Genomic DNA, 19,396 nt, shown 5'->3' with positions numbered 1-19,396 from the left:
AGCCTAAATAAATTAAAATGTAATGTCCAGAAGGGTGAATTATTGTACAGTCAACCCTAAATAGCATAAATAACTATGACAGGATCAGACACCACATGTGTCCATACCATTACAAGTCAGCAAGGAGCAGACCAATTGACAGAGTGCTAAAAGTGTCCATCCAGGTTGTCAAACAATGTAAGGCCAGTCCACTGCAATAAAGCAGGTGCTGAGGTGGCTAACCCACAGAGACGACCAGGCGCGGAGTGAGGCCAGAAGGGACCCACGGCAGGCAATGTGGTGGTAGCTCCCTAGGCAGGAAGGACAGGGCAGGGACCAGGGACCCAAGCAGCTCCTAGGAGAGGCCCAGTAGTAGATCTAATGTAATGGCATAAACAGGAATCAATGCTTACAAGTTAAAGTCCACTGAGGGATCAGCTTGAACCTTGTGTATATGGGGTGGATGGCCGCTGGGGACATGATTGGAAAAACACAGTGCTTTATAAAACATATTGGTTCGTTTTTTCTGATTTGAGACCAAACAAAAGGTTTAATATCCATATAATATGCCATATGCTGTAATAAGTGAGCCCCAGCATCTATTAGCGGGGAACTTTTATTTCTTATTTATATGAGATTTTGTGACCTGGACGTATTTTTTTTTGGTGTTGCTGACAATACGCTTGTGCTTGCGCTTTGTAACGTAGCAGTATGTATATAACAATGTAGCTAGTTTAATCTGGATTTGCTTGCTTTTTGAAACGCTAACGTAGATTTTTCACGGTTGGCTATGTCTCAGCAGGCAACTTCACTCTCGGTCGAGGTGCAGAAAGGCACCGACCAGGAGACTTTCTACACGCACTGCAGAGCCGCCTACCTCGCTGTATTTAGGTCTAGTTTAGCCTGCATCACTTCCAAGCAACAGCTATGCCGTGGTAGGTAAACATTCCTGTCACATGTCATACTTAGTTCCATCAGTGAAACCAAAGGCTAACGTCTTCCCGAACTAGGCAATTGATGGAGCGTCAAACACTTTTAAGGGAATTAGAGGAAGTTAAGTAATAGATCGATAGATAAATAGATCATTGCTTTTTGCACCTAAGAGTAGTCCTCTGCCACCTCATAACTGCCTCCTTAGCTAGAATGTTTAACTCTTAATTAGCCTTTGTTCAGTTAACGTGCACTCACATTAAATTGTTTTATGTATTTTATCAATTCATAGTTCTCCAACAGGCTGGCAGAAATCCATCCCAGGCAACTCTGAATAAACACTGGACTCAGACAACCACAAAGTTGAATTTTGATGATTTCTGTGAGATCCTAAAGAATGAAAGGCCAACAGAAGAAAATGAATTACTGCTAGCCTTCAAAAAGTTGGATCTCAATGGGGATGGTTATATCTCTCACACTGAACTACAGAAAGTCCTAACTTCAGTAAGTACATCCTGTTGAAATTAATTTACAACATCCTGATATTTTAAGATACTTATCATCAAATGAATTAAGCTTCTTACACATAACAGTAAATATGGAAACATTATTAAGCAGTATATAGTCTTTCTTAAAATTGATTGTGAAGTTTACTGATTTTGTAGAAAGGTGAGAAGATGACTCCAGAGGATGTGGATGCCATTTTTTCATTAGCTGATGCCAACAGAGATGGCAAATTGGACTATGCAGAGGTAAGATTGGGATGAAAGTTTGCAGGGCTGCTTTTCCTCATTGCACATTAACAACTCTTCTTGGTTGGTTGAGTGCCACTAATCTCAGTCATCATTGTTGGCCCAGAGAATGCTCTACTTCGGGCACATAGGTTTAAATACTACCTTACTGGGAGAGCTGAATGGGTACAAAATTGAAGCAGAACGCCTGGGCAAGATTTTTATCAGAGTATCCACCTCGATTTCTTACTGTCCTGAAGCCCCTAGGATTTGCTGGAATGAAGCAAGGCCATAACTGCTAATTGGACATCTCAAAATTATGTAGAGAAAAATGGCGTTAAAATTCTTTTTCAAACTAACTAAGGAGTGAGTTTGACCACTTGTTCTTAGCTCAGTTACATGCATGCCTTTACAACACTACACAGCCCACTAACCTATATGTCTGCTTACATCCAGTTCTGCAGACTTTTGCTATCCACTGTAGAGCAGTGTCGGGTTGCAGCCCTGGAGAGATTTGAGGCTGACGCCAAGATGAAGAGGCAGAACTTTGGCAACCAGTTGGACAGCCCTCCAAAGACTTCAGCACCTGCTGCTGTACCTGCGCCCCAGCCACCAGAGATGGCACAGAAAACCGAGCTAGACTCTACATTAAAGAAAGGTAATTCAGAAGTGTGTGTATAGGAGTACCAGCCTAGAACAATGATGTGTGTGTCTGTGTATTGAAATAGCCCAAACTTAAGATATGCATGCACTTAATATGCGAGACATTAAACCAATCAGAATCTTATATGTTTAGAATGGTCAAATCATCCAGTAGATTGTATGGGCATACTAGAACACATCCATCCATATCATCATGATGAAGAAAACGTTTCCTAAAATCTCCTTGAAGTATATAGCGTGCCGTCAGATTTGTATATTTCCTTCACTGCACATTACATTAAAACACATGCATGTACACACACATACACACTGCTTTTAAGTGCCCTCCTCTGTAGAGTAGTGATATGTAATATGTAATAGGTCTGTTATTGATTGATTCTCCTCCCCTGAATCATTTAATTAAGACACTCCATACATCACAATCTTTATAACCAACTGTGATTTAGGGCTCATTATCCCTTCTATTATGAGATGGTTTAACAGAGGGAGGGTTGAGGGCGTGATACTGCCTGCGTTCTGCATTGAGATGCGGACAATACACATGGTTCAGATACTATTTGAAATAATTGAAAGGTCTTAAGCTGGACTTAGTCCAACAAATCTTTCTTTTTCACTGCCTATTTAATTAATACGTCAGTCTTATCACATTCGTTAGCGACTGCTCTAGTTATGGTACATCTGTTAGTTTGCCCATTTGAGAGTCTTGTGGGTGACATTTTCCGTAATCAGTAGACGCCGATGGAATGTGCATGGTTTGCATGGCCGAGCTGTGTCTAAGAAGGTATTCAGTCTAATAGTTTAAATTTGATTTGGGTGGGTAGGGGTAGCATCAATGATGGGTGTCAGCTTTGGCTGATCCATGCTCTGTTGTACATCCATCTGGAGCACCATGTGATTAGCTGGACTAGCAGGTGTGAAACACAGGCAAGTGTGAGTGAGAAAGTAGGACAAGGAATCCATGTTTGGCTCTGATATGGTGTTGGGTGGTAGCGCTAAAACCTTTTGGATAAACATTTTTATTGGGCACTGGTCAGCAAAACAAATAGCGACCTTTCCGCCAGGAAACTGTCGCCCGTCCAACACAATAAGGTAGATGTTGCTTAAGCAGATATGTTCATTACTGCAGTACAAATGTACGGAACGTGTTTACAATGGCCTGTAGAAGTCTACAACCCCTGGAACTTTTTCACATTTTGTTGTTGACACCTGAGAGTTTTATGCGTTTTAACTAGGATTAGTTTCTGCTTACTTTTATGAAGTTATATATTAAAAATACAAAACCAAAATATCATAATTTGATAAGTCTCTACCCCACTGAATTAATAGTTGGTGGAAGTACCTTTGGCAGAAATGTCACGTCTATATCTTTTGAGATAGGTCTGTACTGTAGCTCAAAGATTTTTAAATATTTGACCATTCTTACATACAAAACTGTTCAAGCTCTGTGAAGTTCCTTGAGCACCAATGGACACAAAAGTCATGTCACACATTTTCGATTGGTTTTAGGTCAACGCTCTGTCTCGGCCACGAAAGGACATTTTTCCTTTTATTCCCTAACCACTCTGCTGTAGCTTTGATTGTGTGCTTTGGGTCATTGAAAAGAGAACTTCGATCCCAGTTTCAGGTTTTTTGAGAAAGGCTGCAGATTTTCCTCAAGGAATTTTCTATTCTTGACCATGCTGTTATGGAGATTGAACACCTAATAAATCTTTATACCAATCCCCTGACATGTCATCCACAACTTTGTTCCTTAGTTCTTCTGAAAGCCGCTTGCTGCTCATGGTTGATTGTTTGTCATCCAACATAACAAACTACAAAAACTGCTGACTTAATTCAGAAATCATTTGAATCTTTATTACAAGTTGACAGAGTTCGAGGCCAGTTTTGTTAGTTGTGATTTTGAGCGTGATGGGTTACACCTGAACTAATTTAGTATTGCTGTTTAAAGGGTTGTAGAGAACTATCCAGTTAGGATATTTCAGTTTACTCTTTTGAATATTTAATTTCACGATCCTGAAATAATTGAACTTAAATGTGGAATATAATGTGTAAATGAGTAGGAAAAAAGCATTAAAATAAGAGCCATTGACATAATGAAATGTGAAAGAATTCAAGGATGTTGTAGATTTCTATGGGCATTGTACATATACAATTTGACAGTATGCTTGACAGGACAAGCTTTGTAGGGCTACAGCACATGTGGGACTCCAGACTGGCTAAAGCAAACAAAAAGCATAGGAAAGATTTCAAATGGTCTTTGAATAAATTCAGTTCTGAGCTGGGGCCAGGCAGGGCGAGTCAGTGCTTTAAGTGTTTTGTCTGCTCATGTTATTGATTGGGGTGAACCTTTCATCATTCACTGGAGACTGGGAGGGTTTCCACAGTCATCAAGGGAAAGGCCTCTCTAACCACAGCTGCAAAAACACGCGCTGAGATACCAGCTGGACTATCACATTATTGTGCTTCTGCCATTTATTGATGTATCCCCCTTTACATGCAAAGATTCTTTTGAGTGGACTTGACCATGCAAGGCTTTTTAATGCTCAAAATATTTTGACAGGTCGTTTGGCTGTAGGTTGTCTTCTTGGGAAAGATTCCACAGTACAAAATAGTCTTCATTTTCTGAACAGTTGCAATTATGTCCTTAACAGAGCCCTGTCATCAATACACATTTGATTCTTAAGAATAAGTTGATGGAGACATTTTATTTAATTGGTATTTCATTACAACATCCTTCCTTCTCATTATTCTTCATCTCTCTTCTGTGGTCTGAGAAACAATCAAGTCCTTCATTATTGAATTGGTATTTTTTGTTTCCATTGGCAGTCCAGGAAAAATTAGAAGATAATGGATTGGAAGAACTGTGATTTGTGCCATTTGGAATGCACTAATAGTCTGCACTTAAATGAATTAGGATACGTTAGAGTTTTTCCTGGCTGAAAAAAAGCAAAGGTGGTATCCCAAACCCCGCTACCCCTCGATCTACCGGACGCCCCTCTGTGATATACTTCATATAATATCTGGATGCCCCTCTGTGATATACTTCATATAATATCTGGATGCCCCTCTGTGATATACTTCATATAATATCTGGATGCCCCTCTGTGATATACTTCATATAATATCTGGATGCACCTCTGTGATATACTTCAAATAATATCTGGATGCACCTCTGTGATATACTTCATATAATATCTGGATGCCCCTCTGTGATATACTTCATATAATATCTGGATGCCCCTCTGTGATATACTTCATATAATATCTGGATGCCCCTTCTGTGATATACTTTATGTAATATTTGACGCCCCTCTGTGATATACTTTATGTAATATCTGACACCCCTCTGTGATATACTTTATATACTATCTGGATACATTTTGTGATACTTTATATAATATCTGAAATACACGGTGTGATATACTTAATATAATATCTGGATGCCCCTCTGCAATATACTTTATGTAATATTTGAATACCCCTCTGTGATATACTTTATGTAATATTTGAATACCCCTCTGTGATATATTACCACATCTTTGCGTTTGACCATTTTTATTTACGAGACTTCCTCTGTATTTTTATGTGATGTGTTTTTTTATATTTTATTTTGTATACAAATCATCATCGTATATCAGAATATTTTAACGGCAAACTGTAATCCTGACTGGACAAAATGTTACATTGTCCAACCCTACTCTGAAGTGTTTTATCTTCAACTCGCTTTTTTGTAATGCTGTTTTAAGCGATTCATGTTTTATATTTTGTTTCTCTCTCAGACAGCAGATCGTCATCCCGTCCTTCAGCTCGTAGCAGGCGGTCGTCACTGTCTAACACCGTCACCATGGCAGCCAGCAATACCAAGAGCACCAAGCTGGCAGAGCCCACGTGTGTACAGGTACATGAGGAATGGTAGCCGGGACCTGGGACTTAACATTTACATCGGTACAACGGTACTCACTGAGGTTTGGTTCATCTGTCGGTCCCTTTGGTGATGCTCTGCCAGGGCAATTCAGCAGGCATCTTCAGTTATTGGTTTTGATGTGTTTTTTTATTGTTTTTTTTGCCTGAGAAACCTGACCACCTTCAACCAATGATGTGGATGTTTAATTGGATTTAAATTTGAAGGTTGATTTGGCCAGTCAATAACTTTCTACCTTTTGACCCTGAAAAACCCCCTAGTTGCTATGGCAGTATGTTTGGGGTTATTGTTTTGCTGTGTAAATTAAGCGCCACCTAATGAGTGTAGAGGCATTTTAATGTACTTAATCAGAAGAGGTCTCACTTCAGTTACCTTCCGTTACACTTCAGTTACCTCATCAATGACAAGTGAGCCAGTCCCAGTGGCTGCCATACACGCACAAGCCATAACACCCCCTTCACCAAATGTATTACAGATGAGCTGGTATAATGTTTATCATTGAATCTATGCATTATCCTCATAGTCATTGATTACATTCAAAATAGAGAATAGAAAATGCTTCACCGCCCTAAAGAATATATTTGGATGGATACCAAAGCTATTCTTTTTTTCATAGGCCACTTAGTCCAACTAATGTATTCATTAGTCTGAACGCCCCACCATAAGTCACTTGAGTAGCAGCACAGACATCCTTCCCGGTCTCTATGGTGGTACAGGGGAAAGAGCTCCGGGTTCGGGGCCATGAGGCACACTTCTGCTTTTTCTGTTTTTATGTTGTTATTTCACTGAGGCCTTTGGCTGGCAAATTTACTCCAGGTCGGTCGATAAGTATGTAGTCTGTTGGTATTGATCGTACTCTCTTTTTCTCTCTTTTTGACTTCACCTCGCCTCGAATTCTTTAATGCAAGAAAAGAAAAGAGAACAGAGAAAATAGCTGTGCGCGACCTCCCTGGTCAGAGTGATTGGAAGGGCCAGCTGGAGGAGGGGGGGAAATGTTGTGTCTGAAGATTACCTTCTAGATTGTTCTCTCACCATCCCGCATGTTTCACTACTGCCCAGGCCTGGCTGAGACAATCAGGAGTTGTGAATGGGTTGAGGCTTCTCCTGATACCCAGCTGTAGATTCTATGAAGTGTCTGGATCCATTAACATGTCTGTAGGAAGCCAGTGCTCTGAAGAGTGGCAAGGCTATGTGGGCCTGTAAATTAGTGCAGGGTCCAGGGGTGGTGCCAGGGGCCTTAATTAGGCTCCGTGGGGGTATTATGGACCCCTTAAAGTTGGGGACAAAAAACATCCCTGCCCCCAGTACCGTTTGGTTTATTTCATATTTGGTGGACAAACCAATTTTATGGTTACGGTTTCATCAGCCTTAATATTTTTCAACCTTATTTTGCCACTTGGTTTTAAGAGCTACCCGTTTTGTCAGTCCACACACTTTTGGTTTCTTTGTTCAAGTTGATAATTAATGGTTCACTTAATTAATTAATTGTAAGACCATAATTTCCTCTGTCCTCATCGCCTGAAAGAGAGTTTTCAATCACAGATTATTTGCAATAGAAATCATTCAATTTCAATAGATATGTATGGTCCAATGATTGAAAGGGAACTGTGTAGAATCCTACCTGTAGCGTTTACTAGTCTGAATGTAAACAGTTACACAGCTCCTCCTCTACCCTTAACAAAGGAATAGTATTAGCTAGTTCAGGGTGGTACTGCAAGTGTTTAACGCGTGTGTGAGGTGATTACACCTCAATGCAAACGGATAGACAGACCGCCGACCAAAGTTAAAATGGACAATATCTCAGTCTGAACACATTTCTGGTCATTTATGCCAGTAGCGCAGTGAAAACCTTATATTTGGCCCCATTAAATGTCCTGAATGTAAGGCACATCACAGTTCAGATCAGAGCCGCTGGAAGATGTGTGGCGAGGCAGCATTTGCCACAGCCAATTGAATCAGCCGCGGCGGTGCCATAGCACTTGATTGAGTTTAATAAAGCGCATGGACGCAAAACGTTCTAAAGATGAGCCAAGTGCTGATTTTAAGGCCTGTTTTTCCACATGATTAGCTAAGCCGCACAGAACTTCTGTCCTTCATGTCGTTTCACGGCTGCACGGCAGGCCCTGTCCTCTGCGCGGGACTCGACCTATCAGTTTAATGGGAAAGGTAGGTGATGCTGGTTGGGCACAAAGCTCAAGACATGCTCCCTCCTTTCCTCTGGTAGTCTGTTTATAAAAGCAAGCGCAATAACGGATTACCCTGGACAGACCCAAGCAAAAACACTGTAGAAGCTTACACTTTAATACTTCCTGATCCTGCATGCATGCTGTACTTTCAGTCAAATGTAGGTTTTCAGTAACAGCTGCATACAGTCTATGCATCCTGGGTGAATAAAAAAAATAGTCAATTATTTACTGCCCATTTGTTTTTGATAATTATTTTAAATTCGATTTTGACTTGGGCTGAATATTTTACCAACACATTTTCAGTCCAAATTTATTAACAACTCATATAAATGTTATATTAGCACACAATCTGTAGACACAATCTCAGCACTACTTTCTGTGTCTACGTATAGGACCTGTCTGTTAGTCTATCTTTAAATATAGCACTACTTTCTCTGTCTGTGTTTAGGATTTGTGTCTGTTAGTCTTTAAAATATAATGAGCATGAAAAAGTACAATGTTGCTGCAGTTTGACTGGGTTTTCGGCCTCCCTGGTTTTTACCTGATTTAGTGACCAGATCGGGAAAATCTCCATGTGCCACCCCTGGCTGGGGAAGAGATTGAAAAATCAGGAACACACACAGAATATATAAACAGTCCTCAATAACCAGCTCATGGTATTTTGGGAAGACATTTTTTAAATATCTGTTTGGAGAAGAAATGTATATAAAAGCTTAATGCTATTATTCAACTTGGTACGTAAGATGATTTTCATGGCATCGTTTGAAAACTGGTCTCATTATGCTGCCATCTTGTGGCAGTGTGTCTAGTATGGTTAGTATTGGTGCCTATATATAACAGAACAAATATGTTCTCTGAATTACAAATGTAGAGTAATTACGCCCATTCCTCAATGAGTCATTGCAGTATCAGTTTGCTACTGGCTGACTTGATATCTATTTCCAAAGACACCCCTGTAATACAGCCTATATATTTCAGTCAGTTTTCTCCAGTTTAGAGATCACCTGCCCTAATACATTCTACAAGAATCTAAGCTTAATTGTAGATTTTAAACATTGAACTGATTTTAAATCAAAGAATACTGTGTTCCAGGGCTTGTACCACTGCTGTATGAAGGGCTGTTTTTTCCTTGAGGAGGATGGAGGCATCACATCCCTGCAGTATCATCTCACTGTCCCCCAGACAGCCACTGTCTACCTCACCATCAGCCCCCTGAACCTCAGCCAGACACCTGGTAAGTCTACCTCACCATCAGCCCCCTGAACCTCAGCCAGACACCTAGTAAGTCTACCTCACCATCAGCCCCCTGAACCTCAGCCAGACACCTGGTAAGTCTACCTCACCATCAGCCCCCTGAACCTCAGCCAGACACCTGGTAAGTCTACCTCACCATCAGCCCCCTGAACCTCAGCCAGACACCTGGTAAGTCTACTTCACCATCAGCCCCCACCCCTCTATGAACCTTGATAGTTTAGTCTAATCTGAGCTACTCTAATCGTCATTTATGATATCTGTGTTTATCATAGAAAAGTCTTCACCCTGGATGTCGGTAGACACAGCTGTCTTTGTAGTGTCAGGAAAAGACTCCAAGCAAGAGACTAACCTGGTGTGTTTCACGGAGTCCAGAGACAAAGAGGTCAGTCCTGTCGGATTCATTATTTCCCTTAGATACATTACTCCCAGCTTCATATAAACTGACCAGAGGAACTACAGTGAGATACAAAAGTGTTTTGTCAGTGACACATTTATGTTTTTTTGGGCTCTGTATTCTAGCACTTTTGACATGATACAATGATTTTGGGGCTACAGTACAGATTTAATGCTTTAATTGGAGCATGTTTATGTTTATCCATGTATGATGAAACATTTTCAAAATTATAGCAAGTTTGCTCACAATCCAAAAGTATTTCAACAATTGGCCTCTCATCTTTCTTATTTAAAGAAACATCTTTCTTGTTTTGCATCATTATTGCATGTCTTGGCTTGATTCCAGGCTTTGCATTTGGAATATAAACTGGTATCTGACAACACAAGGACCAAAGAAGTGTCAATGCTAGTCACCATGGCTATCATCATGCAGATAAAATCTGAATAAATTGATTGAGGTCATTGCCAAAAACATGAAGTATGTGAAAATCAACTGTTTGATACAAAGAAAAATCAAGGAAGCATTGATGAGCTTAGCAATGGTAACCTGGCTAGTAGTCTAAGAAGACGCTTGTAGTGGATGACTGAAAACTTTCAGTGGTGAAGAAAAACAGATCAGTAACACTTTCCAGGAGGTTGACATGGATGGGTCAAAGACTACCTTAGAACTTCAGAAGTTATACACAACAAGATGCAAACCATCTTGAGGGATGGGAACAGGAATGTGTGGAGAAGAAAAAGGGAACTGCCCATGATCGAGTATGCAACCTGTGAAATATGTTGGAGGAGGTGTTATGTATTGGCCATGTATTGCTGCCACTGAAACATGCTCACTTGTCTTCATTGATGAGGTAAATGGATGGAGTGTGCAGCATTAAAAAAAGTATTTCTTAATGGTTGAGAATTCAGTTGAGTTAAAGCTGAATTCAGTCTGAAATCCCAAAGTAATTGTATCATTTAAAAACAAAGAGCTGGAATGCAGAACCATAAGAACTATAAATAGCTCACTGCCTAACAAGAAAGATGTGGAGCATTTCTAGTACCTATTATTTGTTATATACTATTGGGCTGTTAAGTGTACACTGTCTACTATCTAGTTGTCTTCATTCAACTTTAAATGTAAACCCAACCAATTAATATCCTAATAAGTGTTGTCCATAATTGTCCAGAAGTATGGCTGGAAGGGAGAGCTGAGCGCCGGGACCTACTACCTCCTGCCATTCACCACGGGCTGTAGGTTGAGGAAGAGGATGAGGAAGAGTGTGTCTAAACCTGTCACTCTAGTCACCCTAACTGAAACCGGGGAGCTGGACCTGACCAGGGAGTTCCGGTGAGTTTTACACTTCGTAGAAATAATACTACAAACCAATTACATACAGAAAATACTGTTTTTATATTGTGTGAACTTTCAGTTGATCTAATAATATTTATTATTGTTATTATTACTCAAATTGAAAGGTGCCAAATGTGCAAACGTGTTGATCTTTATCTGTGGTGGATTCCGAGGTTAACCTGTTCATTGCTTCCTGTCCACCATAGGGATGCGCTGTCGGACATCTTTGAGGTGATAGACCTGGATGGAAACGGCCTGCTCAGTCTCCAGGAGTACAACTTCTTCGAGCTGAGGACCAGTGGAGAGAAATGCGATGATGAGGCATGGGATGTCTGCAAAGGTGAGATAAACTTGATGCTATTTTATATGGCATATTAAAATGTATAATAGTTTTGCCTAAATCCTTGCCAGTCTTTTCTCCTTTGACATTTTGTTCAGACGGTTGTCTCATTGGATCATCAAGGCGGATGGCCTAGTGATTAGAGCGTTAGCTCATTGGTTCTTATATCCAAGCTGACACTGCAAAAACAAATAATAATAATGTGCCCTTGACCAAGGAACTTAACCCTAATGACGTCTGTAACTAACCCTGGATAAGAGCTTAGCTAAATGACTGAATGTCAAAAGAACACACAAACAACATGATGTATAGTATTTGCTTTAACTGATTTTTTTTCTTTATTGGGGAGGTACTTTTATTGACAGGACAGTAGGCATGAGAGGCTAGAGAAACTGATGGGGTAGAGGAAGACAGAGAAGACGGAATTCAAACCTTCGTCGCCACTCGGCAGGGTGTAATGCAGAGCTTAGACTGCTACACCAGACTCCGGCACTTAACAAATTATTTGACTGTTACATGATTCTACTTGAATTTAACTTTGTGGTTCATGACTCTTATGTAACTCCCTCGCAGAGAACTTTGACACCAGGAAGAACCAGCTGAGTCGTCAGGGCTTCATGGAGCTTAACTTAATGGAGGCCAGTGACCACGATGGAGACCCCACAGACCTTTGGGTTACGCTGGAGGCCATGGGCTATAACCGGAGCCTGGAGATGGTGGAGGTGGGCCGTAGCTCTAATTTCCTACATAATTTATCATGACCCATAGTATTTCTACACAGTAGTTTTCAGAACAGCAAAAAAGGACCACTGCCATCAGCCAAGGTCATAGGTCATTGTGAAACTTTTTTTTTGAGAAGTGGAAATGACACAAACTACAGCAGTTAAGATGGTATCAGCCTTAGGTGTTTTGATTAACCGATGGGATTGGCCAGGGGATTCAACCCATCATACATGCTAGCAGTTCATTGTCATTTTCACGCCAAACTGACACAGTGCTTTGCAAACGCATTCAGACCACTGACGAATTCTCTCATGTTACCGATTTACAAATGGCCTGTTTGATATATTATTATAAAACACTGAAAGTCATTTTATGGTCTGGTTTTATGTTGGGAAATTGTTGTAAGAAAAAAAAGTAGAAGTGTTCATCTGAAATATAAACAGTATTTCAGATTGTTGTATAGTTTTGTTGACACAATTTGCAACCGAAATTCTCATCTCCTTAACATTGTATGTTATTATCCAGAATAGTCCTGTTTTCTTTGTAGCATTATACCAAAAAGTCAGTCATGTAAAATACAGTCTATGAATCTTTCATTTTTATACTGTATCAATTTACTCTAGGAAGGCAGACTTTCTTATCCATTCACTGATGTTTTTTTCTGATATTGGTCCTTGAGATGTCTTAATTATTTTTAAACTTGTTTGAAACTTTGGAGGCATAACCTGTATTGGTAATTAATGTCAGTTTACATGTCAAAGGAAAAAGAATCAACCGATGGGGATTCTAACATGCATCACTTATTCAGACAAATACAATCTGTAATGGATGGTTTATGACAAGCAACTTCAGTCATGAAGGGCTGAAGCAAATAATTGTATTTTTACCTGCTAGTCATTTTCCCTACCTGGTATGTTAGATCTCATTTACTATATGATTAGAAGGAGAGGATGATAACCTGTGTTTCAGCCATGCAGGACCAAAGTTAGTAACCCCCCTGCTATAGTACAAGATGTTAGATCTCGTCAGCGATTTTAATTTGCTGCGTTTTTTTTCTTACCTGATATGAATATTTGCTCAGCTGGCCTGCCCCTGGCATGGTGGCTAATTATACCAGATGTCTATGAAAAAAATCACACCATTTGTTTAAACCAATTGTTTTAGCAAATGTTCATGAGTATGTCCCCCAGTTATTTGAATTGGACTGTGCTTGCTTTGATTGTGATCTTACAGGAGTTAAGAGCTGAGTCAGGCGTTTACATGACTAATGACATGCTCAGCCTACTACCATACTCTGTTTAAAATAGAATTATTAGTGTGCAAGTATGAACATACTCCCTGGAATTCACTGATCACAAATCGCTTAGTGAAGTTTAAATGAATAAGTCCTTCCCCTTCCATCTGTAGGCTTGTCCGTTCCTGATAGATCTCTACTGTGATGAGGCCCAGTGTACCCTGCAGCCGGTCCATTTGGAGACGGGTCACAGGATGCTGAACATGGCTCTACAGCGTTCCATTACTGCCAGGTCAGAGGTCAAAACCCTCAGGGGTTCGGAGAACGTCCTGGTCTACACCTACAGAGGAGAACACAGGATCTCAACCGTTATTGCCAACAAGGTGAAGGACTAGTGTCTTTACTATATAATTTACAACCCATTTACGATGCTGTGTAAAATGCCAATAACAGAATGCAATTATGTGCAAATCATTCAGCTCTGTATTTAATGGAAAATGGTACAAAAACAACGTATCAGATGTTGAAACTGAGAAATTGTATTGTTTTGGTGGAAATACATGCCCATTGAATTTTTTTTGCCAGTGACACATTTCAAAAAAGTTGTGACAGGGGTATGTTTACCACTGTTGCATCCATGAATCCCAGAAATAATTTCAAATTTAAATTTGTCAGACCACTGGACAGTTTTCCACTTCGACCTTATTCCACCTTAATTGAGCTCAGGCCCAGAGAAGGCAGCGGCGGTTCTGGATCTTGTTTATGTGGTTTCTTCTTTGCACGGTAGAGTTTTAACTTGCATTTGTGGATGCAGCGACGTACTGTTTTCCATCCAATAATGGTTTTCTGCCTTGTCTCTTGCATGCAGAGATTTCCCCGGATTCTCTGAATCTTTTCATGATATTATGTACCGTAGATGATGAGATCCCCAAACTCTGTGTGAAAGACTGTGTGGGCTATTATTGCAACAATGTAAGAATAACGTTTCTTAACGTAAAATAGCAGAGTGGTGAACCCCTCCACATCCTCACTTCTGATGGACCCATCCTCTCTGGAATGATCTTTTAATACCCAATCGTGTTACTGACCTGTTGCCAACCTAATTAATTGTGATATATTCCACCATGTTTAGTTTTTTGGCATTACACAACTTTTCCAGTCTTTTGTAGCCTCAGTCCCAACCTTTTCGAAATGATAGCATCAAATTCAAAGTGGGCATATATTTTAATTAAATGTCTCAGTTTCAACATTTGAGATGTTGTCTTTGTACTATTATCTATTGAATATAGGGTTTAAAGGATTTGCACGTCATTGCCTTCTGTTTTTATTTACATTTTACACAGCGTCAAACTTTTGGGGAAATGGGGTTGTACTAAAAACTGGGTGATTCAAACACTACATGCTTAATAGGATGAAAGCTGTGGTGTTTCAGACCTTCTAACCCTGGTAGGATGACAAAACATGTTTTACAGTTCTAATTTTGTTGATAATTCATTAAATATAGCAATAGTGCTGAAGCAACTGTCCTCCAATTTTTGAGAAAGTAAGCTTTTATTTTTTCTTTTGGCTTCAGTATTTGGATTTGAAATAAAATGATTACTATGAAGTGAAGAATAGATTATCAACTTTAATTATTCAGAAATTACTGATACATAAAAAATCTATACATTGTATATTAAATGTATCTAATCCACCTTCAAACAAATTGCGGTTTACTTTTTATTTTTTATTCTCCCACAGTGTATAAGGTAAACCTTTAAAAGTTAAATGTTCACAACTAGCGAGTCTCTTATCACATGACGCCATCATTGATATGCAGCTATTGCCTCCATTCCCATGACAACCTGGATAGCCCCTATAAGAATGCTCTGGTAGAATAAAAAAGTGTGCTACAGTGTTTTCTGTTTTCATCCATGCATCCTGTAGAACTATACAGTAGGCTTGGGAGTTATACATTTTCAAATGAGCATAACAATATCAGCCAACAATTGACTGTGTATAGGGTTTTGTAATGGGATCCCGTAAGATTAATAAGCTTGGTTCATGTAGTCTATAAAGACCATTTAGCAATCCAGAAACCAAATCCAAACACAGGGAAATTAACTGGTTTTAATATTCAACTCACTTAGGTTACCACCAGTCCAATTTACACCAAAACCTGACCAGCATTTCTAATACCACACAGACGAGTTCCATTAAAGAGACCTTTCAACATAATGCAGTGTATAAAATGTCTTGTAATGTTTCCCTCCTGCTGTAGACCAACCAGAAGGTGACGGTGCATGTGAACAATGAACAGAGTAAGAACTGCAGCAGCAGCAGAGGAATGTGTGTGTTCGCTGTGGAGGTCCCTGCTAGGACAAAGATGGTGAGAGAACTCGTAAAGGACACGGTCTCAGAGGGCTGTGGCAGAGCTTGTTGGATCTACAGTGGATCTTATAAGTATTCAACCCCCTTGGACTTGTTGCATTTTCTGTATTGATTGTATTGGGGAATTACGCAAAAGTAATTCTAAAGTGAATTGGGTTTGGAGGGTCAATTGGAGGCACTTCCCTCTGGTCAGATCATGAAAGATTTGATGAATCTGTGGCGTGTTCCATCGCTCGGTCGCAGTGCTAGACCTAGCATATGGTATTTACAGAGACTTTGGCCCAGTGTTTTCATCTTCAGCAGGGGCTGTGTAACATGCCACAAGACTAGGCTCCGGTGCTGAAATGCTCTTGTCCATGCTGCCACCCACTCTTTAGCCTTGCAAAGCACTTGTGAGACAAATACAGAAAATGTCAGACTGGAAATCTGGCTAAAAAATAATTGGGGGATGAATGTGTACACATCTAAGGCCTAAGGATGTTTAAAAATTAACAGAATATTAACTTGAAATATATAATTATTAAAAACTACTGCTACTTTACAATAATTAGTTATTACTATAAACTAATAAATACATTCATAATCTAAATTATTCACACATTTCCCTTTTCAGATATTTTCCAATCTGGGGAATGAAGTTACAGATCAATACTCTTCTAAAGTTGATACTGCCAATATATTGGTTTTCTTCCTGTACTTGCTCTACCCATTTCAGAATATCCCCATATTGAGGTCCTGTTATGAACGACTAATATGATCATTCATTTATTTGATACTGTAAATGAGTGAGTAAACTCACATTCAAATTGTAAAGAGGACTGGCTGATGCAAATGAAAGTGCACTTTGACCTTAGAACAAGGTCATTCTTGCTCCTGATAACTTGGAAACCCTGTTCACCTTTTCCAACCTGGATTGCACCACTGGGGAGAGGTGTGACTGTGCAGCATAGGGAATCTATACCTGGAATGGACCTTTGCCTACTTTGAGCAACTCTGTGCGAAGGAGATGTGTTGCACTGCGTGAGGCAGGTAGTGGTCACACCAGATACTGACTGGTTTTCAGACCCCCTCAATACAGTGAAACTGCACATTTTAGAGAGGTATTTTATTGTGGCCAGCCTAAGGCACACCTGTGCAATAATCATGCTGTCTAATCAGCGTCTTGCAATGCCACACCTGTGAGGTGGTTGGATTATCTCAGCAAAGGAGAAGTGCTCACTAACACAGACTAACAATATTTGAGAGAAATAGGCCTTTTGTGTACATAGAGAAAGTCTTAGATCTTTGAGTTCAGCCCATGATAAATGGGGGAAACAACAAAAGTGTTGCGTTTAAACATTTAAGTGTAGATCTGACCTAGCTGGTTACATGCTGTATTCCTGCAGTTGTGTTAGTTCTGTAAAGCACTAAGACTAAAGGAGAATGCTTCTCCTTCTTCTCTCTGAAGAGGAAGCAGAAACATGTTGCATCAAGAAGTATGGAAATATCTCAATTGGGCAAATGTTATTAACTTTCTGTGATCTTTGTCATATCTTTCAGGTGTGCCAGCATGTCCTCCCCATCAATGAGAGCCAGGAATGGACCTACAGCTGTGTAGAAAGCATTATACCATGCCAGTAAAACCGTGACAGCCATACTAGCTAATATAACATTGGTACTTCAAGGTACTTCAAACTATTTTTAGCCAAAGGAAACTGAATGGAAAAACACTATGTGCTATAAATGTATTAACTGAAAAAGTCATAATCCCCATAAAACCTGGCAGCAAAACTTAAAAAGCTGCTCTTTGCGTTATTCCACCATTAATTTCTTCCATAGGGGATTTATAAATCAACTCAAAAAAGGTCTGTGTTTCGTGTAGGCTTACACCTCCACAGTGTTTGATAACAGTGTAAATATCTTTAGGACGAGGTGACTTAATGTCTTGATCTATATTTAGCCAGTACTTACACAATATTTTTTGCATAGTGTTTTGAAAATGGTTACAGACAACCTTTACACGATTCTCAAAACGCTGAGCCGGGGTAGGCTCACAAGAAAGACAGACCTTATTTGAAGTGGATCTAAAAATCCCCAAGAAATAAATAAATAGTGTAATAAATCAAAGAACCGCTATTCAAGTTTTGCCACTAGGTTTTGTGGTGATAATTACTTGTCAACTATTCCTCTCTTTTGTGCCTTTGTGATAACTGTGGAGTGTTCTTCCATGGAATTGTGAGATGTAATGTTAATTAGAAAAATATGATGGTATAAATGTAACTTTTGATAGAGATTCTGTAGATTGTAACTGAACCTACATTTGCACTTTTTATTTTTTATGATTTAACACTGTGGCCTAGGTTATACTCTGTACTTTATATTTACCTACTTTCTCTGTTCATCAAAAAATATTGAAATTGCTAAATTAACAATTTATAACTTTGATCGTGCTGGGCTTTTGTAATAATGTTTATCATTTTGTAGAGTATTTGCATCACAATTGCACTTTTTAATACCAATTTAATGTGCGTTACATTGTAACTTGTGCCTTGTGCCCTGAGATTTGGAAAGCATATGTGCTAAATCTCTAACAATATTACAGATGTATGTCAAAACTAAGTAAATCTCTTACTTAAAAATAACCTGTTTAATTTCATCCTTCTGAACTGAGATGTGTGCGTTTCACGTCTGCCCCGTTAGAAATGTCAAGACCAGAAAATTGCACAAAACGCTTCTGTACCGCTTATATGAAAAGAGTATGGCTGGCTGTGCGACAATACTGTGCTCTGGGCCCAAACATAACTTAAGTGGCCAGTATTGCTCTGTCCCTCTTAAAGACCAGCACAGTATGGTTGGCTTAGGTCGAGATGGTTGGGAGCAATGAGGTAGTTGCCAGGAAGTCCTCTACATTCCTGTGCTCTCCACTAAGGCCTGCTCTTTATTTGTCCTTGGCCTTTAACACTCTGAAAGCCTTGACCTCCTATTAATAGGTTCGTGGCCATTATTTTGCTCTTTGACTTTTCTACTGTAACTGTAGAACCCACCGGTAAATGTCACATGACATGTGAGCTGTGTTTAGTGGGCCTAGCAGATTCCGCTCTTCCTGAATCACTACAGTAAGTCTGAAAGCTTTTTAGTTCTATTCAGCTTGACCAGTGAAAGTTCTGTATGTGATAGCAATGCTCAGGCCTTAACCCAAATCAACCCCTAACTCTGATGCACTGGAGATCTGAGTGTTTGACTTGTGTAAGTAATCTGATAACAGCTCTGTTTTTTCATAACCTTCCCCAGCTGTATGCCTCAACACAAATCTGTCTAGAAAGTCTATGTAGAGTTCCCAGCGTTGGGTTTTGCTCTGA

At 39.7% G+C, this 19,396-nt stretch overlaps 1 protein-coding gene across 1 annotated transcript; it reads left to right on the top strand.

The window, feature by feature from the left end:
- The first annotated feature begins 641 nt into the window (after window positions 1–641).
- Window positions 642–18,679, top strand: efcab7 (EF-hand calcium binding domain 7). Its single transcript, XM_010872381.3, has 13 exons — window positions 642–914; window positions 1,202–1,413; window positions 1,575–1,661; window positions 2,097–2,298; window positions 6,083–6,201; window positions 9,504–9,645; window positions 9,938–10,047; window positions 11,228–11,388; window positions 11,598–11,731; window positions 12,305–12,453; window positions 13,862–14,071; window positions 15,949–16,056; window positions 17,598–18,679. The coding sequence occupies exons 1-13, from the start codon at window positions 770–772 to the stop codon at window positions 17,676–17,678; spliced, it is 1,860 nt and encodes a 619-aa protein (XP_010870683.2). The 5' UTR covers window positions 642–769; the 3' UTR covers window positions 17,679–18,679.
- Window positions 18,680–19,396: the final 717 nt, after the last annotated feature.

The sequence above is a fragment of the Esox lucius genome, chromosome 8, assembly GCF_011004845.1.
Source record: "Esox lucius isolate fEsoLuc1 chromosome 8, fEsoLuc1.pri, whole genome shotgun sequence".
In the NCBI taxonomy this organism is placed as follows: domain Eukaryota; kingdom Metazoa; phylum Chordata; class Actinopteri; order Esociformes; family Esocidae; genus Esox; species Esox lucius.
Note: the sequence above shows the minus strand (reverse complement) of the source record. Positions and strands in the feature narration are given on the sequence as shown.